This window comes from Tursiops truncatus, chromosome 9 (assembly GCF_011762595.2).
Source record: "Tursiops truncatus isolate mTurTru1 chromosome 9, mTurTru1.mat.Y, whole genome shotgun sequence".
In the NCBI taxonomy this organism is placed as follows: Eukaryota; Metazoa; Chordata; class Mammalia; order Artiodactyla; family Delphinidae; genus Tursiops; species Tursiops truncatus.
In genome coordinates this window covers 2,991,051-3,008,540 of record NC_047042.1, presented here as the reverse complement: position 1 = coordinate 3,008,540, position 17,490 = coordinate 2,991,051, and the positions used below count along the sequence as shown (strand labels likewise).

The following is a 17,490-nucleotide window of genomic DNA, read 5'->3' as shown; positions in this document are numbered from 1 at the left end:
ACGACCTCCCGATTCAGCCTTGAAGGACCAAGGTCTGTGTGCAACGAGTTTGGAGAGCCTGGCCTGGGGGTGGGCAGCTGGTACTCACAGGGGTCTCAGAAAAAGAGAGAAGGGCATTTTAAAGTGAAAACTGTAGGGACAGTTCCCTCTCTAAGGAGCATGCGCAAAGAGGAGGTATGCATGGTAGTAACTGCTGTGGGTCTCTCTCTGGTCCATCGACTTCTGTTTTGTGGATTAAGGAGGAGGCCAGAAGCTCCCTTCCTCCCGTCAATAACTTTGAATATTTTTTGAGGTCAGCGGTCTTGGTGGCCATTTCAAAGCAGACTTCCATCCCCATCAGAAACCCCCATGAGTTAAAAGTACAGTAACGGCACTACAGCAGAACTTTTAACCAAAGTCTTGGCTTTAGGTTAAAAGATAATAATTTTGAAAAAGTAGCCCAAACCACAACAAAATACGCTGAGCTTCTTTGTGTGTTCAGACAGCAGCAGATAGAAATTGAAAGTGTTTCTGGAACTTGCACTAAAGCAGTATTGCAGCCGGCTGGATTTGGGTCCTGACCGAAATTTCTTGGTAAACAAAAGGAAGCCTTCCGGTAGAGAGGGTATTCTTCTACCTGCCTTGCCCTTGGGGTTGCCTTGCCATGTCAGGTGCTTACCTGGGCCAAGCAAACCACACTCATTCAGACGCCTTGCCTTATGTGCACTTTGAGGGAGGAAATGATGTGTATATATGAGGAAATTAATATTTTTCCAAGTCTAAAGAACTATAAGCAAGAGAAGGAATAATGGATATATTTCTTGATGAAGAAATGATGTCTTAATATTTTTATTAATAGTCTGATGAAGGGCATGAAGTGTAGACTCTATTAGTTACTAGAAGATTCTAAACTTTAGAGCTTGAAGACAGTATTTTTTAAAGAAATAATCATGAGCACAGTTTATGACACTAGTAACTCCTATCATTCGTTATATTGTCATTAACTTTCAAAAACTTTATTAGCAGAAGATAACCATTTCTATAGAAAATGGTAACTAGGTTCCCAATGTGAACAGATCAAAGAGGGCTGCTCGGTTGGTCTGAGAGGTAGACTGGCCTGGGGGACATCCCCACCCTTTCTCCAGCCCAGGATCCTTTTCAAAACAAAGTTTAAAAACTGTTACCGCAAACAATGGAAGAGGTTGATAGTATAAATGAGCTTAAAGAGGTAGATCAAATTAGGGGTTATTGGATCTGTAATAGGTAATAATAGATGTAAGCAACAAGAATAAGCTAAAAACCCTGTGAACCTGAAAAAGACTAACGTGAAGAAAAAGAGTTCCTTTGAAGTTGACAGAGCTGTTTAGGGACCTCTTAATAATAATTTCAGCCTTTAAAAATACTTGTGCCTTTCAGAAACAAATGGCAGTACATTCAAATTAACCCAAGGATAGGACCCCACGTATGTAAAATGCTAACACTTTAGAGAGGTGGGATTTGCTGCTGGGTGTGTTTGGATTTGGTTCCAGGTGTGGCTGCATTTGGTGACGGGTGAGGTTGGATTGATGTCGGGTGAGGTTGGGCTTAGTGCAGGTGTGTCTGCATCTGGAGCTGTGAGGCGCTCTCGGTGTGGCTGAGTGATGGTGACGTACCTTCCGCTGGAGACAGAGGGCCTCTGGGCTTAACCTTCTGAAGTAATCCCTGTTGATTCCACGTAGGTGTCGGACGACAGGTGCCACAGAAGCCTCCCAGAGGCACTGCTCGGGGGCCCCCCCAGTTAGTGCTTCCCCCACCCCCACCCTACCCTCCTCCTGACACAGACGTGGCAGAGCCTCTCGGCTTTCCTGGGGAAGGCGCTGTTTCCGAGGCCTCGGACCTGAGACCCACACGTACGTGCCTCTCGTTTCGTCTGTGTCGACGCCTCACCTCTCTGGTCTCTGGTGTCGGCGCTGGGTTTCCAGACTTTCCATTCTTGCCTGGGGATGTGTGTGCCTCTTCCCTGCAGCTTTCCTCTCTCAACGCTCAACGCAGTGTGTCCAGCTAACAGTGAATGCACTCCGAATGCCAGGCAGGTACCCGTGAAGAATGATTTAACCCATTAATCATTCATGTTGTGGTTAGACTTAAGCCAGAATTGCATCGTGTGGGTGGAGACAGCAGCTAGGAACAAATAAATGTCCCTCAAATTAGAACTGTCCTCGCAGTGCCCACAGGTGGCCCACTCAGCACAGCACAGCACAGCAACGATGCGATCGTATAGACTGTATTGCTAAGCTCGCTCAGGCCAGCTGTGAATGCCAAGGCGGCTGTGCTCCAGAGCTGGGGGGACTTAATGGACTAGAATCTTTGAACCCTACAGCCAGTGGCCAAGCTCCCGCAGAAGGGGAGACTGAGGTACCAGAAGGGGAAACAGCTTAATTTGAGTCTAGCAACAGCCACAATTAAAGGCTCGTTTTGTTTCTGTTCTTGTCACACCCTGTCTGAGATCAGGCTTTCTTCGTTGTTTCCTGGGATTTCTTGTGGACTTTAATAAGCACCATGTATAGCACTCCCACCTCCAGGTGGATATTAGCTCTGTGTATTTCACTGTACACACACACACACGCACACACACACAGGACATCAAGCCTGGGTGCGTCCCTCCATCAGGATGCCTGAGCTGTGCTGGGCTATTGCCTTATAAAGCAGGTACCATCCAGGACTGCATTTTCCCGATGGTGAAACGTCTCTATACATTCAGCCCGGGGAACAGCTGGCACCCACATGAGATATGCAGCCCTCTGGTTAGGAAGTCCATCCTTTTCCACCATCGAACCACTTGATCTTTTTCTGTCTTCTTTGGAAATGACAACTAGCTCCCTGCCAGCTTCTGGGGAAAGAAGATAATCGTGGGATTTCTTACCAACTTTCTCTAGGCAAAATAATCCTGATTCATTTGATCTCTTTTCACAAAGACTTCTTTTCCATCCTCAAAATCTGTTTGATCATCTTGACGTTGGACATGCTTCCGAATGCAAATGAAATTCGTAGGGGATTCAGAAATGGAGGATTAGACAGATGAGTCGGAAAGATGACACCGAGGCTTAGACAGCTCTGGAGCTGTGTCATCTCTGAAGAGAGTGGATTTGCAGCCCCACAGGCCAAGGCCGTGAGCTTTGAGTGGCCGCTCACGTGGTCCTCACCGGGGATTGTCCCCCCTGGAGAGCCCATGAGGGAGGAAGGGCTGAGGGGAGAGGGTGGCCCTTGGCAGGGAGGAGTGGCCACAGCCCAGGAGCTCAGGGGGCCTAACAGGACGGGACAGCCAGGCCCACGGACTGCCCTACACTTGGCCTTATGTAAACCCTCAGACCCCAGCTTCCCCCGGGCCCCTGCCTGGGTTTGGGGGGACAGTGTGTGGCATCTGCTGGGGAGACCGAGGACAAGATTTAGCAGCTGCCTTTTTTTTTTTGGCCGCGCTGCACGCCATGCGGGATCTTAGTTCCCCAACCGGGGATGGAACCCGCACCCCCTGCAGTGGAAGCTCAGAGTCCTAACCACTGGACCGCCAGGAAGGTCCTCAGCTTTTAAAGGCCTGCATCAGCCTGGAGAAGAAGAGCTTCCCCCTGGGTCTCTCCAGCGCTGAGGAAATACATCCCATCCCTGCCCTTGGGAGGCTTTCCAACAAAGGTCTGCGTAGAGAATGAACAAGCCTCAGACAGAACAGGAGGCTCCCTGCCTTCTTGCCTGGAGGCTCCCGTCTCCTTCTCCTGTCCCGGGACAATTCTCTCCATGTCTTCCTCTCCCCACGTGCATGTCCGAGGACCTTCCCCTGCCCTGGACATAACTCACCTGCCCTCCTTCCCTCTCATCCCCTCTCACACACCCACAGGAACGCCAGGAAGAGAGCACAGAAGCACAGGGGGAACAGAGCGGGGCCCCGTGAGTGTTAGGACCACGGAGAGCCTGGCCCGGGCATAGCAGGACCCCTCCTGTCCCCTAGCCCTGTCCTCCTGACCACGTGTGCACCAGGGGTTAACGCATCCAGCTTGGAGCTTTTATTTAGCAGGACCGTCCCGGGCATTGTTCACAGCAGGAAAAACTAGGATCTCCTGCCCAGCCAGGCAGAAAGCAGTTCACCTGCTTTGATTCAGGTCTTTAAAAAAGTGAGGGAAAACGACTCCTTTGTTGTCATTTGTTTCACTTCTTACACCACGTTGAGATCTGGGTACTGCTCTCCCTTGTCTCTGGGGAGCTATGGACTGTCGGCATGTAGAGTGCCGGGTGTGATTTCCGCCCCTTGTGGGCGTGTGCATCTCACCTGCATGCCCATCGAACTTGCATCTGTTTGTAGCCATGGGAGCTCAGCAGGCACTTTCATCTGCCAGCCGTAAGCTCTTGTGTGTCTCCTCGTGTGTTCAGCCGCAGTTAGACCTGTGTTCTCTGTCTAAGAAACGATGTGTTAGTGGTGGAAATCAGACCTGAGTCCCTGGAGGCCGGGCGAGTTCTCGCTCCACCCTCGCTGGGGAGACGCTGAGCCAGAAGCAGCTGCATCACTGGCCCCTGGTCTCACTGCGGAATGCGTCCGGCAGGAATCGACATTATGGCGTCTTTGACCTTCAGCCTCTGCCTGCCCCCAGCCCGAACATTCCTCCCACTATGCCAGAGACTGCCACTGGGCACCTTTGGCTGTGCGCCTTCTTTGTGATTTGTACCACAGGTGGCATGTCCCACTTAGGTCATTACAAAGAGGTAAGATACATTGTCTTGAAAACCAGTCAGCACAGCCAAAGATAAGATGGAAAGACTTAGGTAGCAGTGAATTAATAGTAACTGGATTTGTACGCAGATGTGAGAAGGTGGCAAAGAAGACATGAAACAGGTCCTCATACCACACCTCCTATTTTGATCTCTCCCATTCCAGAACCTTCTGTTCCAGCCATCCCCCTGTCCCTGAGCCTTGCCTCTGCAGAATCTTGGTTCCCGTCCTGGTGGCTCTGCTGGTGTTCCCGTTATGGCTTCCAACCCTCCTTTCTGTCCCAGGCCTTCTGCCAGCTGACCTGGGCACCAGGTGGGCCCCAAGCCCTGACCCAAGGGCAAGCCCTCTTTCCTATTTTTATGCTGTAAGTGTTAGCAGTGCTTGACTCGTGGCCATTAAGACCATGTTGACCTGGAACAGAAGCAAACAGGAGGAGACTTGTGTTCCAGGTCAGTGCCACATCTATCTGCATCTCCTGAGCTCTTTTTGAACCAATGTACAGTTTGTAGTCGGAAGAGGTAGAATGACCATCCCCTCGTGCATCTGCTCAGCTCCAAGAGGCCACCTTCCACGGCCAGCCCTTGCGCCAGATCTGGGGGGACCCAGCCTGGATGTCAGATGGATGTGATCTCCACATACTCTCGCACAGTCAGGGGCGGGGGTCTCTGTGCTCACCCTGCTCCAGCCTAGGAGCCCTTTGGTCTTTGGCATGGCTACCCCTCCCTCCTGTTGTCCTCTAGGTGTTCCTCCACTTCTCACCGTACTCGTTGCACAGGCCTGTGTGTGCTACCCCACTAGTTGAAGCTACTCGGAGGCTGTACCGGTCTTAAAGGGCATCCAGCGCCGGCACTGTGGTCTGTCTATAGGATGTTCCCATGGTGTCAGCACTGCATCGGAGACCTTGGCGGTCACACCTTTAGCATCCCAGCCCGGGCCTCCATTCCTCAGTTGTCTCCTGGTCAGGTCTGTCTGTCAAGACACCCTGTGGTACCCTGGCTCCCGATGACCCCCACCTCCTGTGTTCACCCTCTTATGTAGCCCTCCCCTTGAAAATAGACTCGTGTCTAATGAGTAGAATGTGGCAGCAGCAGTGGAAGTCACTTGTCACCTCTGAGACTAGGTGGAAACAGTCTGTGGGTTCCATCTGGAGCCTCTCACCTGCTCACCCCGAGGAAAGCCAGCTGCCGGGCTGAGATCTGCTCTAGGGAGGGTCCACGGGGCAAGGACCGAGGGAGTCTCCAGCCAGCAGCCCTCAGTCCACTGACCATGAGAGCTGAGTCCTGCCATGGCCACTGAGTGACACTGGAAGCAAAGCTTCCCCAGTAGAGCCTGCAGGTGAGACCGCAGCTCTGGTCCACACAATTGCACACAGCTGAGCCATCCCAGATTCCAGACCCACACAGACTATGAGATAAATCCTTATGCTTTGAAGCCTCTAAGTTTTGAGGTCATTTGATCTGTAGCAATAGATAATCAATACAGGTTGCAAAACTCCCTTCTCAAACCTACTCAGTTAGGGAATCTCTTATCTCATTAGGAATCCCGGTGGGACAGACTTCAGTGCTGAATCTGAGGCCTCGAGTTGCCATCAAGGCTTTCCCTAGATCATCTTTGGGGTTGGCTTCCTCCTCCGGCCGGGCGCCATGGCTGTTCCCTGCATCCGATCCAGGCACCGGAAGTCTCGGGGAGGAAGAGAGACCATCTTTTCTAATAGTTTCATAGGAAAAGGGAACCTTTCCCAGAAACGCCCAGCTGCAGAGTTCCTCTCATGTCTCATGGCCCAGGGTTGAGTCTGGGGCTGACCCAGTCCCTGGGTGAGGATGGAATCCCCGGAGGTGAGTCAGGTGCATCCTGACAGCTGGGGTGGGGTCAGCTTTCCCTGCGATTGTGGGAGTAGCTGGTCAGTACAGGAACTCTGCTTGCTGGGAAACGTGGAGTATGCACACTGCATCAACAGCCAGCAGTGTTCACCACACACGGGCTGTAGCCTGAGGTTTCCTTCCTGTGTCTGGAGAACATAAGATGCGTCGTGAGCAAGTGCAGAGGGATGATTGGGTGCCGGCAGTGACTCAAAGCAGTGTGACCATACACCTGAAAGTCAGAAGTCACCAGGGCACCGTCCTCCTTCGGGGACAGTTTCAGTTCAGGCCTGGCCTCCACCTACATTTCCCATTTCCTGCTTTGACAAACCAAAGGAACTACTAGAAATGCTCCTGACATTAGAAGGTGCTCACTTAGAGCCCAGAGACTAAAGGGTTTGGTTTCTTGATCATCTTAGTAGCCAAGAGGATAACAGAATAGGGTTAGTGAAGTTGGGTGTTCAACCAATCAATCTTTGGAATCCTGTATCTCATTTAAAATCACTTTCTGCTCTAAGAAGCATCATTTTCTCTCTTCCAAGGTGAGCTTAGCTTAGGATAGACAAAATGCAGCCTCTTCAAAGTTGGCTAGGGCAAGTGTGAAGCTGGGTGGACTTGGCCTCTGCATCGCCTGGTGCAGGACTGAGGTCCCTTGGCCTGGTCCAGGCTGTCACTCTCTCCCTGGCAGCCATGGCCAGCCCAGCCTGTGGAGTCTGAGGTGGTGAATGCTTGGTGCACACGTGGGAGAAGAACGGTTAGGCTGGGTGATGTCTCAGCCTCATGGCACAAAGGTCACCGTGAATGAGGCTTTGGTGATGTGTTTGAGCTTTTGTTGCATAATTGTAACAACAGTAAATAGTAATTCCTTGGCCTATGCTCTTCAATCTTTTTGTTTCTTATTAATAAGCTTTCACATTAACTTTTAGATATCTAATCAAGTACACAGGTGCATGTCTAAACCAGTATAATTGTGCCTGTGGATTTCCCCCCATAACTTTCTAACCAGCTCGCTCTCTGATTTCAGTTTTAGTTGAACCTTCGTTGTGAATCATGATGGTAGAGTCTATCCCATTAGTTGCACTGAATTGTTTGTTTACAAGATTTGCAGTACTAGTTATGATTAAGTTGTTAACAAGTTATTAGCTACTTATTTTAATGACAAGACCCTGGGGATTTTAAAACACAATGCACAGAGAGCTCCTCAATTTGTCTTATATTTTTTAAATTAAACTGTCCAGTGACTGTCGTTTTCTTATACATTTTCCTACACCAGGCTTGAGGAAATCAGCCTTCCCTTGGGCATACTTTTCTAAGGTAATTGGCAAAGGATTTTAAAGGCAGGGAGGGAAAAAGGGCCATTGTCTCCTGTTCTAAATGACATGTAAGGTTAAAGCACCACTGTGACAACCATTGCGATGTTTCTAGCTGATTGGTTTTCAATTTGTGAACAAGTGTCCCATTCTAAAGAACTTTAAGGAAGTTCTAAATTAGGGGAATAAAATGGGAGAAATAAACTATCCATTCGCAATTAGAAGATAGTAATTTCCTCAATATAAAATGAATAATAATAACAATAATTGGCATTTTAGGCAGTGTGACTCAGCAGAAGATCTGAAAATCTAGAAATATTTTGGGCCCAGCTCTGTGGTTTACTGGCAAAATGGCCATAATCAGATCCCCACACTCCCAGACGAGAGCCTCACTAATGGCTGTGCCGCGTGGCATGCGGGATCTCAGTTCCCCGACCATGAGCTGGCCTGAGCGGAGAGCTTAGAGAGGACAGGACAGGAGCTTCACTGATGCTCCTTATGTCGGGACCAATAGCCTTTCAAGTCACCTAACATACTTTACAACTGGAACCAACACTTGGCCCCTTTCCAAACAAAGTAGTTAATCCTGACGCTTGTGACACAAACACAGTTCTGGGAGTCTCGTTTGTCATGGAAGCGCCCTTGCAACCCTACAGGTGTGTGGACTTCAGAGCAAGGCCAGGGAAGCACTCTCGCCTTGCCTTGGGTTTACTCGCCGCTTTCCTTCTGTGGCGAGAGAACCAGCCACGCAGCTGCTCCTGCTGCCATGGGAAAGGGCACGGTATCCAGCAAAACAGGAACTGGGTGGTGAGCAAATGGCCCGTCTCATAAAAGGAAGGAAGTCGGTGACTATGGGAGCAGAGTCTGTCCCTGCTCAGAATACATTTTGAAAATGGACTGAATTGTTAGCCTGTTATTATGGTACCTTGAAAACCATTAAATCTACCCGATATGAACTAAAGAGTGAATACTACTTAGAAGCAAAGCAATGAGAATCATGATAGAGTTATATACAGTATTTTTAAAAACTCTATGAGCACATTTCCTTTTGCTAATGACCTTTTAGCCCTTTATTTACAAGCTACCATGTCCCTGACTTGAGAGAGAATTGAAGAACTAAGTGACAACTCAGGGAGCAGGTATGCACTGGACCTGGCTCACACCAGCTGGTGAGAGCAGGTTGTTGAAATTTTAGGAATTTTTCAAGCCAATTGCTAAGTAGAACCATTATTAAAAAGTAAAGTATGTAAGCTTACAATTAAATAATGTTAAAAACAGGTAACATATTAAAAACTCACCACTTTCTAATTATTTTACTACCTTTTACTATTTCTGTGTTCTTGAGGTTATGTACTTTGAATCAATATGATTCAATAATATGCAACAGTGAAAATGCCATATAACAGCACGCCACTGCACACCTCTTCCCAGCACCACATTCACTGACTGATGAGGTCTGGAAATCAACCAAGGAAGGAGCGTTTACACCATGGACATTGGCAAAGGCTATACAAATCAGGGCTGGATTTATTGTGTGCTCATTGCCCAGGTGTAGGATGTAACATTGGGAAATGTTAATAATGCAGATTAATTATAAAAGCATATTATCAACAGCCAATGCATTGTGAAAAGCACCACCCTACCCCATCCCGCCAAAGTTGAAGAATGGTTCCTCCATTTTCCAAAAACCACTATTCAGTTCAACAAGGTCATTCACGTGATTGACAAAGAAGCCAAATTCTAACATCTGTCTTCATGGTTTCATGTTCATCTAACTGCTTAACGTAAAGTGATCAATCCACAGTTGTGTCAAAAAGACACGTGTTTGTCAATGGTAATAATAGGCTGACTACAGATAAAATAATTTGACAAAAATTAATAAAAGGATTCTGTGAGAATCAATTGGTCATATAGAATTTACGACAAAGACTATTGTATATTTTATTATTACTTGTAAATTTTGTGCTACCCATCCTTTGTATCAGTAAAACTTTATCTGTCTGTTTATCCCTTTTACTTTTTCCAGAGAGCTGGTGACTAACCGTTTACCAGCCTCCCACTGCAAAGGAATAACATATAAATAGGAATGCTGAAAGGGAGTAAAATTATTTAGTTAAGAAAACAGATGGCGATATTATTTTTTATTTTCCTAATTCACTGCTCAAGCTGTGAGTTGACACAAATAATCAAACAGGTTTCTGTGTCTCTGAGAGTTTTAATTTGCAGGCTAAGTTCAGGTTTGGCGTAAGAACCAACTTTTTAACATCAAGAGTTATAAGAACTTCTTTCTGGGTTCACATGTATTTCAGTTCTTCCTGGAAGTAAGGAATGGACAGCTTGATTTTTCAAGAATGGTTTGAGATTCTTAATAAATATCATTATTTTATTTTATTAGTTAAAAAGTGAATAGGGATTATAAACCCATCATTTCTTTACCGACAGTAGTCTTCTAACCTGTTGTCGTAAGGATTTTTATGAGATAAATAAATTTCTATGCATTTAGGCGTGGCTGTCCTTTGTTTTAATCCCTAACCCTCGAGGCCTTCAGGGCCTCAAGCTACTCCAGGCAATCGATGGCCCTTCATCAGAGGGTCCGTCTCTCACTGCGGAAAAGAGCAAAACCCAGGAGAGGTTTGCTCCTTGAAAACAATGGTCAACATGCATATGCAGTTGATGCCTGTCTCCAGCTCAGTAAGTCAGTCAGTATTTTCTGAGTTTATGCTTGAGCCCTGCTTAGTATCCACATTGTCGAGGCTGGATTGATTGATCTGCTGCTGAGGGCATTGGGAAGCAATGTTATCTGTTTTTCCCTAGAGCTCTGAAAGCAACTTAGACTTCTTTCCAGGAGCTTTCCTACCAGCTGGTCACTGTCTCTGCCTGTAAGGACCTTAAGGTTTTGTATCAAATCCATATCATTTTATTAGAAAACCTCCAAGACAACAGTGAGTGCCGTGATGCTGATGATATAACTCTCCCAAGGACAGAATTGTGTATGTTGGATCAACAGGCCCTTTGAATAACTGACATAGTCAAAGACTGAAAGGAAGTGGTAGATACAAATGAACTTATATACAAAACAGAAACAGACTCACAGACAGAGAAAACAAAGGGGAGGGCGGGGAGGGATAAATTAGGAGTTTGAGATTAACATATACACACTACTATATATAAAATAGGTAAACAACAGGAACCTACTGTATAGTACAGGGAACTCCACTCAGTATTTTGTAATAACCTATAAGAGAAAAGAATCTGAAAAAGAACATATATATATACACACACACACACGTATATATATCTCAACCACTTTGCTGTACACCTGAAACTGACACAGCATTGTAAATCAACTATACTTCAATTAAAAACAATAAATTAAATTTTTTTTTTTTTTTTTTTTTTTTGTGGTATGCGGGCCTCTCACTGTTGTGGCCTCTCCTGTTGCGGAGCACAGGCTCCGGACACGCAGGCTCAGCGGCCGTGGCCCACGGGCCCAGCCGCTCCGCCGCACGTGAGATCTTCCCGGACCGGGGCACGAACCCGCGTCCCCCGCATCGGCAGGCGGACTCTCAACCACTGCGCCACCAGGGAAGCCCAATAAATTAAATTTTTTAAAAAAGAAAGGAAGAGGAGGAAACATTAGTAATATGATGATTTGCCGACACCTCACTCTCTATGCAGTGCTGAATCCCCAGGGCCTTGACGATGATGAGAAGGGTGACATTTATTCTGCCAGAGTTTGCGTTCATCTTTTACTGTTTATTTTCCCCCCCCGCAGTTTATTGCTGTGCATCATTCCCTACCCATGCCAAGCGCTTCTGACGGACGGCCCCTTCCTGGAGCTCCGTACCTCTGACTTTTCCCTGTGCCTCTGCTGTCCTGACTCTGATTCTCCTGTTGATCTTCCATCTGTCAGCATAAAAGAGCTCATTTGTACACCCGCAACTTACTTTCTTTAGAATTTACATATAAATGCGTAAGCAACAGAGATTTGTCTGACCGAGGTTCACATTTCCTTGTAGGAGGTAAAGACTTCTATATGTAAATTCTAGGTTGATTTATATTGACCTGTCTGAAATTCCCCTTTCATTGATACGTGGATATGTTTTTATTAAGAACCTTGCTTTATCTGAATTCATTATTAATTCATATTTTTCTTGCTTGATAGTCGGCTACATAATTTCTTCTCCATTTTCCTTTCAACTAGATGGTGTCCATAAATTGACCAGCAAGGGCAATGTGGATAGAACTGAAATAGTCTACCTTCCTGGTAAAACTAAGTGCGTAAGCCCAGGAACTATGAATATAACCTGTAGGGACCCACCACTCATGATCTATAGGTATCCATTCGGGATATGTAGGATATAACATTTTTGTAGATGTTTTCCAGGTTTTCCTATTACTGTGTCCCCTGCCATTTAGAGAGTTTGTGAGAAGAAAACAGAGGAAGAGGAACATGTGTCTCGCTTTGTTGATTCACCAAACACGGGGTACTTGCTTGATGCTTTGGGGGCTGTTAGAGTGAGTAGCACATGACCTCTGCCCACGGCTTCTACTTACCATGACTCGCTTGAGAAAAGAAGTAGCGATGGGTCCACTTGATAAATGCTAGTCCGGAGGTTTGTACGAGTGGAACATATGCCCGAGGGTGTAGTTACCATGTCCACGTAGGGGTGTTGCCTGCTCTTCCTAGAGACTAAGGTCCTTCTCCCATCTTGAGAAAACCGACGCAGTCACTGAGAACTGTTCACCGCAGCAGTCCTAAGACAGAGCAGGTGAAAATACTCATGTGAAGACTCACGGCTTAGGGAAAAAAGACTTGCTTGCTTTGATAAATTTTTATTACTGTGCAAAGCTACATTTGAATTGGAGAAGCTTATCATGTTTCTCTCCAAAAGGTTTTTTAAATGTTATTGCTCAAAGTGAGGAAAAAAATGAGTGTTTTTTACTTGTATGACTGTTGTCTGCTTGATCACAACGAGAAGGGTAGCGATAACTGATGTAGGAAATATCGCAGCTGATACTGGTATTACTAGTAAATATAAGCTAGAACTTCTAGAAATATATAGCTAGAGCTGCGTATAACCAATCTAGTGCCATGTGTTGGTGAGAAAAACAGAAATTACTCAGGAGGAATCATAGAACAAGTTAGAAAGTGCTTTTCTTTTGCATTGAAATAAAGAACTTTTGTCTGATAAGTAGCAGTCATTTGACCTTAAATCATTAATTGGGGAAAGTCTAAACAAGAAAAGGTAGTGTTTACCTAAATGTTGGGGAAAGCATCAGGATTTATGGCCCAGACATTAAAGATTGTAGAAGATTGTATATAATTACAGCAAGAAGCATTTGTGTAAGAAGTAGCTATTACGCTGAAGAAAGATGGCAGTAGGAAGTCTTAAGGCAAAAAGTTAGGAGAAGAACAGGAGAAAATGATATTGTTCATTGAATTATTGGTTGGGGGACAGAAAATGTAATACAAAAAATGTATCAAACTCTATGAAAAACAGAGGACACAGATGTTGGGGGTGGGAAGGAACAAACTCAGTGGAGATCGACCGAATTATGTGACAAATGGAATGTGACCAGGGCACCCCTGACATCCTGGATCACGAAGTTAGCCAAAGACACAGATTTTTTTTTTTTTTTTTGCGATACGCGGGCCTCTCACTGTTGTGGCCTCTCCTGTTGCGGAGCACAGGCTCTGGACGCGCAGGCTCAGCGGCCATGGCTCACGGGCCCAGCCGCTCCGCGGCACGTGGGATCCTCCCGGACCGGGGCACGAACCCGTGTCCCCTGCATCGGCAGGCGGACTCTCAACCACCGCGCCACCAGGGAAGCCCCAAAGACACAGATTTCTGACAACACCTTAGGGTTCTCTATCACCAAGTTGGTCTCTCACACAGCTGGGTAAGATTCAGGACAATTCGATAAACAAGTTTTAGAGATCCACGTGTGTCATGACACCGTGCTTACCCAGCATCAGAATCTTCTAGGAGCCGTACAAAATAATTTGCTTAAATATTTTTTTCTCGAGGCACTTGCATTTCTGAGAGGTTTCCATTTCTGGCTCAGCCCAGAATCCATCCCTCTTTGTGGGTCATCTCTTCTCCTTTTAAGCCAATAGGAGAACCGTCTGTTTCTTGTCTCCATAATGTTACACATACTGTCAAGAGTCGAACTAAAAGAAAAACAGATTTGTGAGCGTTCACATTTTCTAGCCAGAGAGACACAAATCAAGCAGCCCTAGGACTGACGAGCCTTGACTAGCCATGCAGGTTCCCAGGGACGCCCTCAGGGGGCACCAGCCCTATAACAAGTGCCAAGGCACACAGAAATTATATTATTTTTCAGCAGCAATTGGCTTAAACTCTTCCATTTCCACCGTAGAGACAGTGTCAGCAGTGGGCAGTGGGACACGCTGTAATTTCTAAACTGCATTAGATGAGAATGTTTGCCATCTCACTTCACCGGTACTTTTGACCTTTTCCTGTGAAAATTCGGAGATTATTTTGTGGTGAATAAATACTCCTAGTACTACAGATGAAAGAATTTGGAGACTCTTACTCCAGTTTCCTCACTGGTATTGTATTTTCTCACCCATTATAACCAACCACGCATTACATCTGTGTTTGCAATGCTTATCAACTGCTAATTTTCAGTTTCCATGTTAATTTGGTCCATCATAAGACACTGTTTGTTCACAACTCTCGTAATTCATGTAGTCTGATGCAAAACATGTCCATATGCAGACTGACATTTTCCACAGCAAAACAAACTTTTCTGTAACAGAGATAGGATTACATCTTCCAAATCTTATGCGGGGAGGAAGAGCCCCTCCACACACGTATTGAAGGCACGACCGATTGTCTAGGAATTAATCCACTCACAGAGTACTTACTTCTTCTCTCCCCTCTGAATTGTGCGTGTGCATGCGAGCACACGTGTGTGTTTTTAACTATTTCATCCTCAAACCCAAGGAACGTAGAGCAGGAGAAAAACTCAAAATAGTTTTGCTGCTTATTAGTTGCCATGGTAAAGCAACAAGAAGCAAACTTCAAACACTGGTGAAAATGAAAGTCCAAGTGTGAAATGAAATGAGACTTGGAGTTATCTGCGGGCTGAGTTCCCATGCTTTACTTGTCACCGATAGCAACACAGAACACTTCTGTCAAAAACTCTTCACAGGAAACTGTGAGATTAAATTTATCATCACTTTCTGTGTTTATTCTGCCCTTAAATGCTTTATATAATCCATCTTCTTAAGAAAATAATAAACTTTTTATTACTATGAGCAGAGCCGTGTAAAACTCAGAAGGTTGTGTCTGCCTCCAGCAAAGAAAACATGTTCTCCAGTGAAGAAAAAACAGTACAATTAAAACAAAACCAAAGAGGTGAGAACTATTGAGATTATTTAGGCTGGCTACATTGTTTCCGGGGTGATAAATCTACCCTCCGGTTTTCAAGGAGGAAAATGAGGGGGAAAGTGACCAAACGTGTAACCTAAATCAGAACACAACAGCCAGTGTATCTCATATGTTTTTCTTTGGTGTGTGAGGAACTAGGGTTAAAGAGAAAATAGATCCTCATATCTTTCGTATGAATAAGACGTGGTAATGAGGAATATAAAGACTTCCTAATAGCACACATCCTAAGCCAGATGGCAGATGGCCATGTCTGGCCCACAGATGTGTCCTCGTTGCCAGGTAAAGTTGCCAATATTAAGTCATATTGGCCTTGAAATTCTGTCTCCTCTGGAATGTGTAAGAACGCTCATGCCTTCGGGGCCCGGAGCTCAATGGGCACCATGCCCCCCACCATCTCCATGGCCCAGCCGGGAATTCCTTTGCTATGGTTATTCTTGAGCTATGGTTTTTCCAGTCAGAGGATGGAGGGGAAAGTGATGAAGTCTTGCCATCAGGCTCCTGACTGGAGTGGACAAAAGTGGGAAAATGAAGTCTAAACTATAGGGCTGCAGTCTCAATGAAAGGGGGTTAAAGTTCAGTTCTGGCTGGAAGTAGGGAGTATTCGCACCTCTGGCTGGTTTCTCTCATGGACGTTTCTGCCTAACCCTTGGAGCCTTTGATGTACGACCTCTCTCTCAATCTTTTCTCCCCCCCCCCCAGTGGCAGGCACACCCCAAATCTGCACCCACAGAGGGGTTACTGACAGAGCCACGAAGGGGATGCCCGGGGTAGGGGGGATCTGCCTTTCCACCCCCGTCCCATCACAGCTGTCACACAAGTAAGGTAGAGTGTGACCCTGCTGAGGGCAGCATGTGCCAAGCCTGAACAGCCGCTCCCTGGACAAATGGCCTGCATTAGGGCCCTGGGGCTCGAGGACAGAAATAGTGTACATGAAGACGGAGTTCATGAAGTCCCATGAATATCAAATAATAGCAAATGGTTTTAAATTGAGATTTTTCTTATCTAGTAGTGGATTGTAAGTTTCCTTTTACTATTGCAAGTTGAAATATGGGAATCAAATTGATGGGAATTAGCAGTTTTTATCTTTTAAGCGTATTACTGATGTATAATTGGCACACAAAAGCCCTACATGTGTGTAAAGAAAGTATATCCTTCAATAAGTGTTGACACTTGTACACACCCATGAAACCATCACCACACCATCAAGATAGTAAACATATATAGCACCTTCAAAGGTTTCCTCATCTCTCTGTAATCATTTTTAGCGTGTGTGTGTGTGTGTATGAACACATGAAACATTATACATGTAGCTAGATAGGTTACCTTACGACAGTACTATAAATCTAATGGGGAAAGCTAGAAAAACAATTTTTAATAACCAAAATTCTAAATTAATTGAGAAGTAAAGCTCTGTTGCAACTAATTAGGAAAGTGTTAGACGTGACGACTGTAATGATAAAGTTGAACGTTGGTCTGCGGGGAGGGAAAACCAGTCACAACATTTTCAGCCAGAGCAGTACCTTGGACGCGGTATCGGTGAAACGCAACCACGCACGTGCTTCTGCACACACGGGCCATGGAGCCATCTCTCCTCTATCCAGGTTTTCAAGAGGAAAGGAAAGATTGTTCTCCGTGGTGGCATCATTTTCTCCTGCCAAAGAGGCGTGAGCGGGTGCAGAAAGCTGAGTTTGCTGAAAAGTTCACTGAAAGGAGGTCAGCCGCATCCTCCGCTCTCACCAACCTCAGACCTGCTGGTCCAGGCAGGACCCTGGCTGCCACCTGGAGGGCGGGGTCGGGGTGCCAGGGCAGCACACTGGGCTCCTCTGCAGCGGCAGCGCCCTCTCCCCACCCCTCCCAGCTGCCCCATCTAGCAGCTGAAGAGGCGGCTTATTAACAGGGCTGGAAATGCCTGGATAAACAGTCTCTCCCCACTGCCCACTCCTTTCAAACACCAGGAAACCCTGATTATCCCACTGATGGCCCATCTCAAGGAGAATTTTTCTGTACAAAAGTACAGAAAATAAACATCAGGGCTTTGAGTTTATGCCAATATTATGTTGCAGCCGGTCACACAAATAGCTGGCTCGAGCGACTGCATTCCTAGGGTCAAGCCCCCTCTGTTTACAAAGAAAGGAAAGTGAGGCCAGAAAAGTAGAGTGCCTTTTGTCTAAGGACACACAGCTAGA

General features: G+C 46.2%; 1 protein-coding gene across 11 annotated transcripts in view; it reads left to right on the top strand.

Annotated features, from left to right (window-relative positions):
- Positions 1 to 17,490, top strand: part of COBL (cordon-bleu WH2 repeat protein) — a 261,169-nt gene that overhangs the window by 198,236 nt on the left and 45,443 nt on the right. For 7 of the 11 annotated variants that reach the window (XM_019939458.3, XM_019939453.3, XM_019939465.3 and 4 more), the window contains one exon: positions 1,698 to 1,868. The exons of the other annotated variants lie outside the window; for them this stretch is intronic. In XM_019939458.3, coding sequence (XP_019795017.2) covers positions 1,698 to 1,868 — 171 coding nt within the window. The remainder of the gene's footprint in view (positions 1 to 1,697; positions 1,869 to 17,490) is intronic. 11 annotated transcript variants of the gene reach the window in all.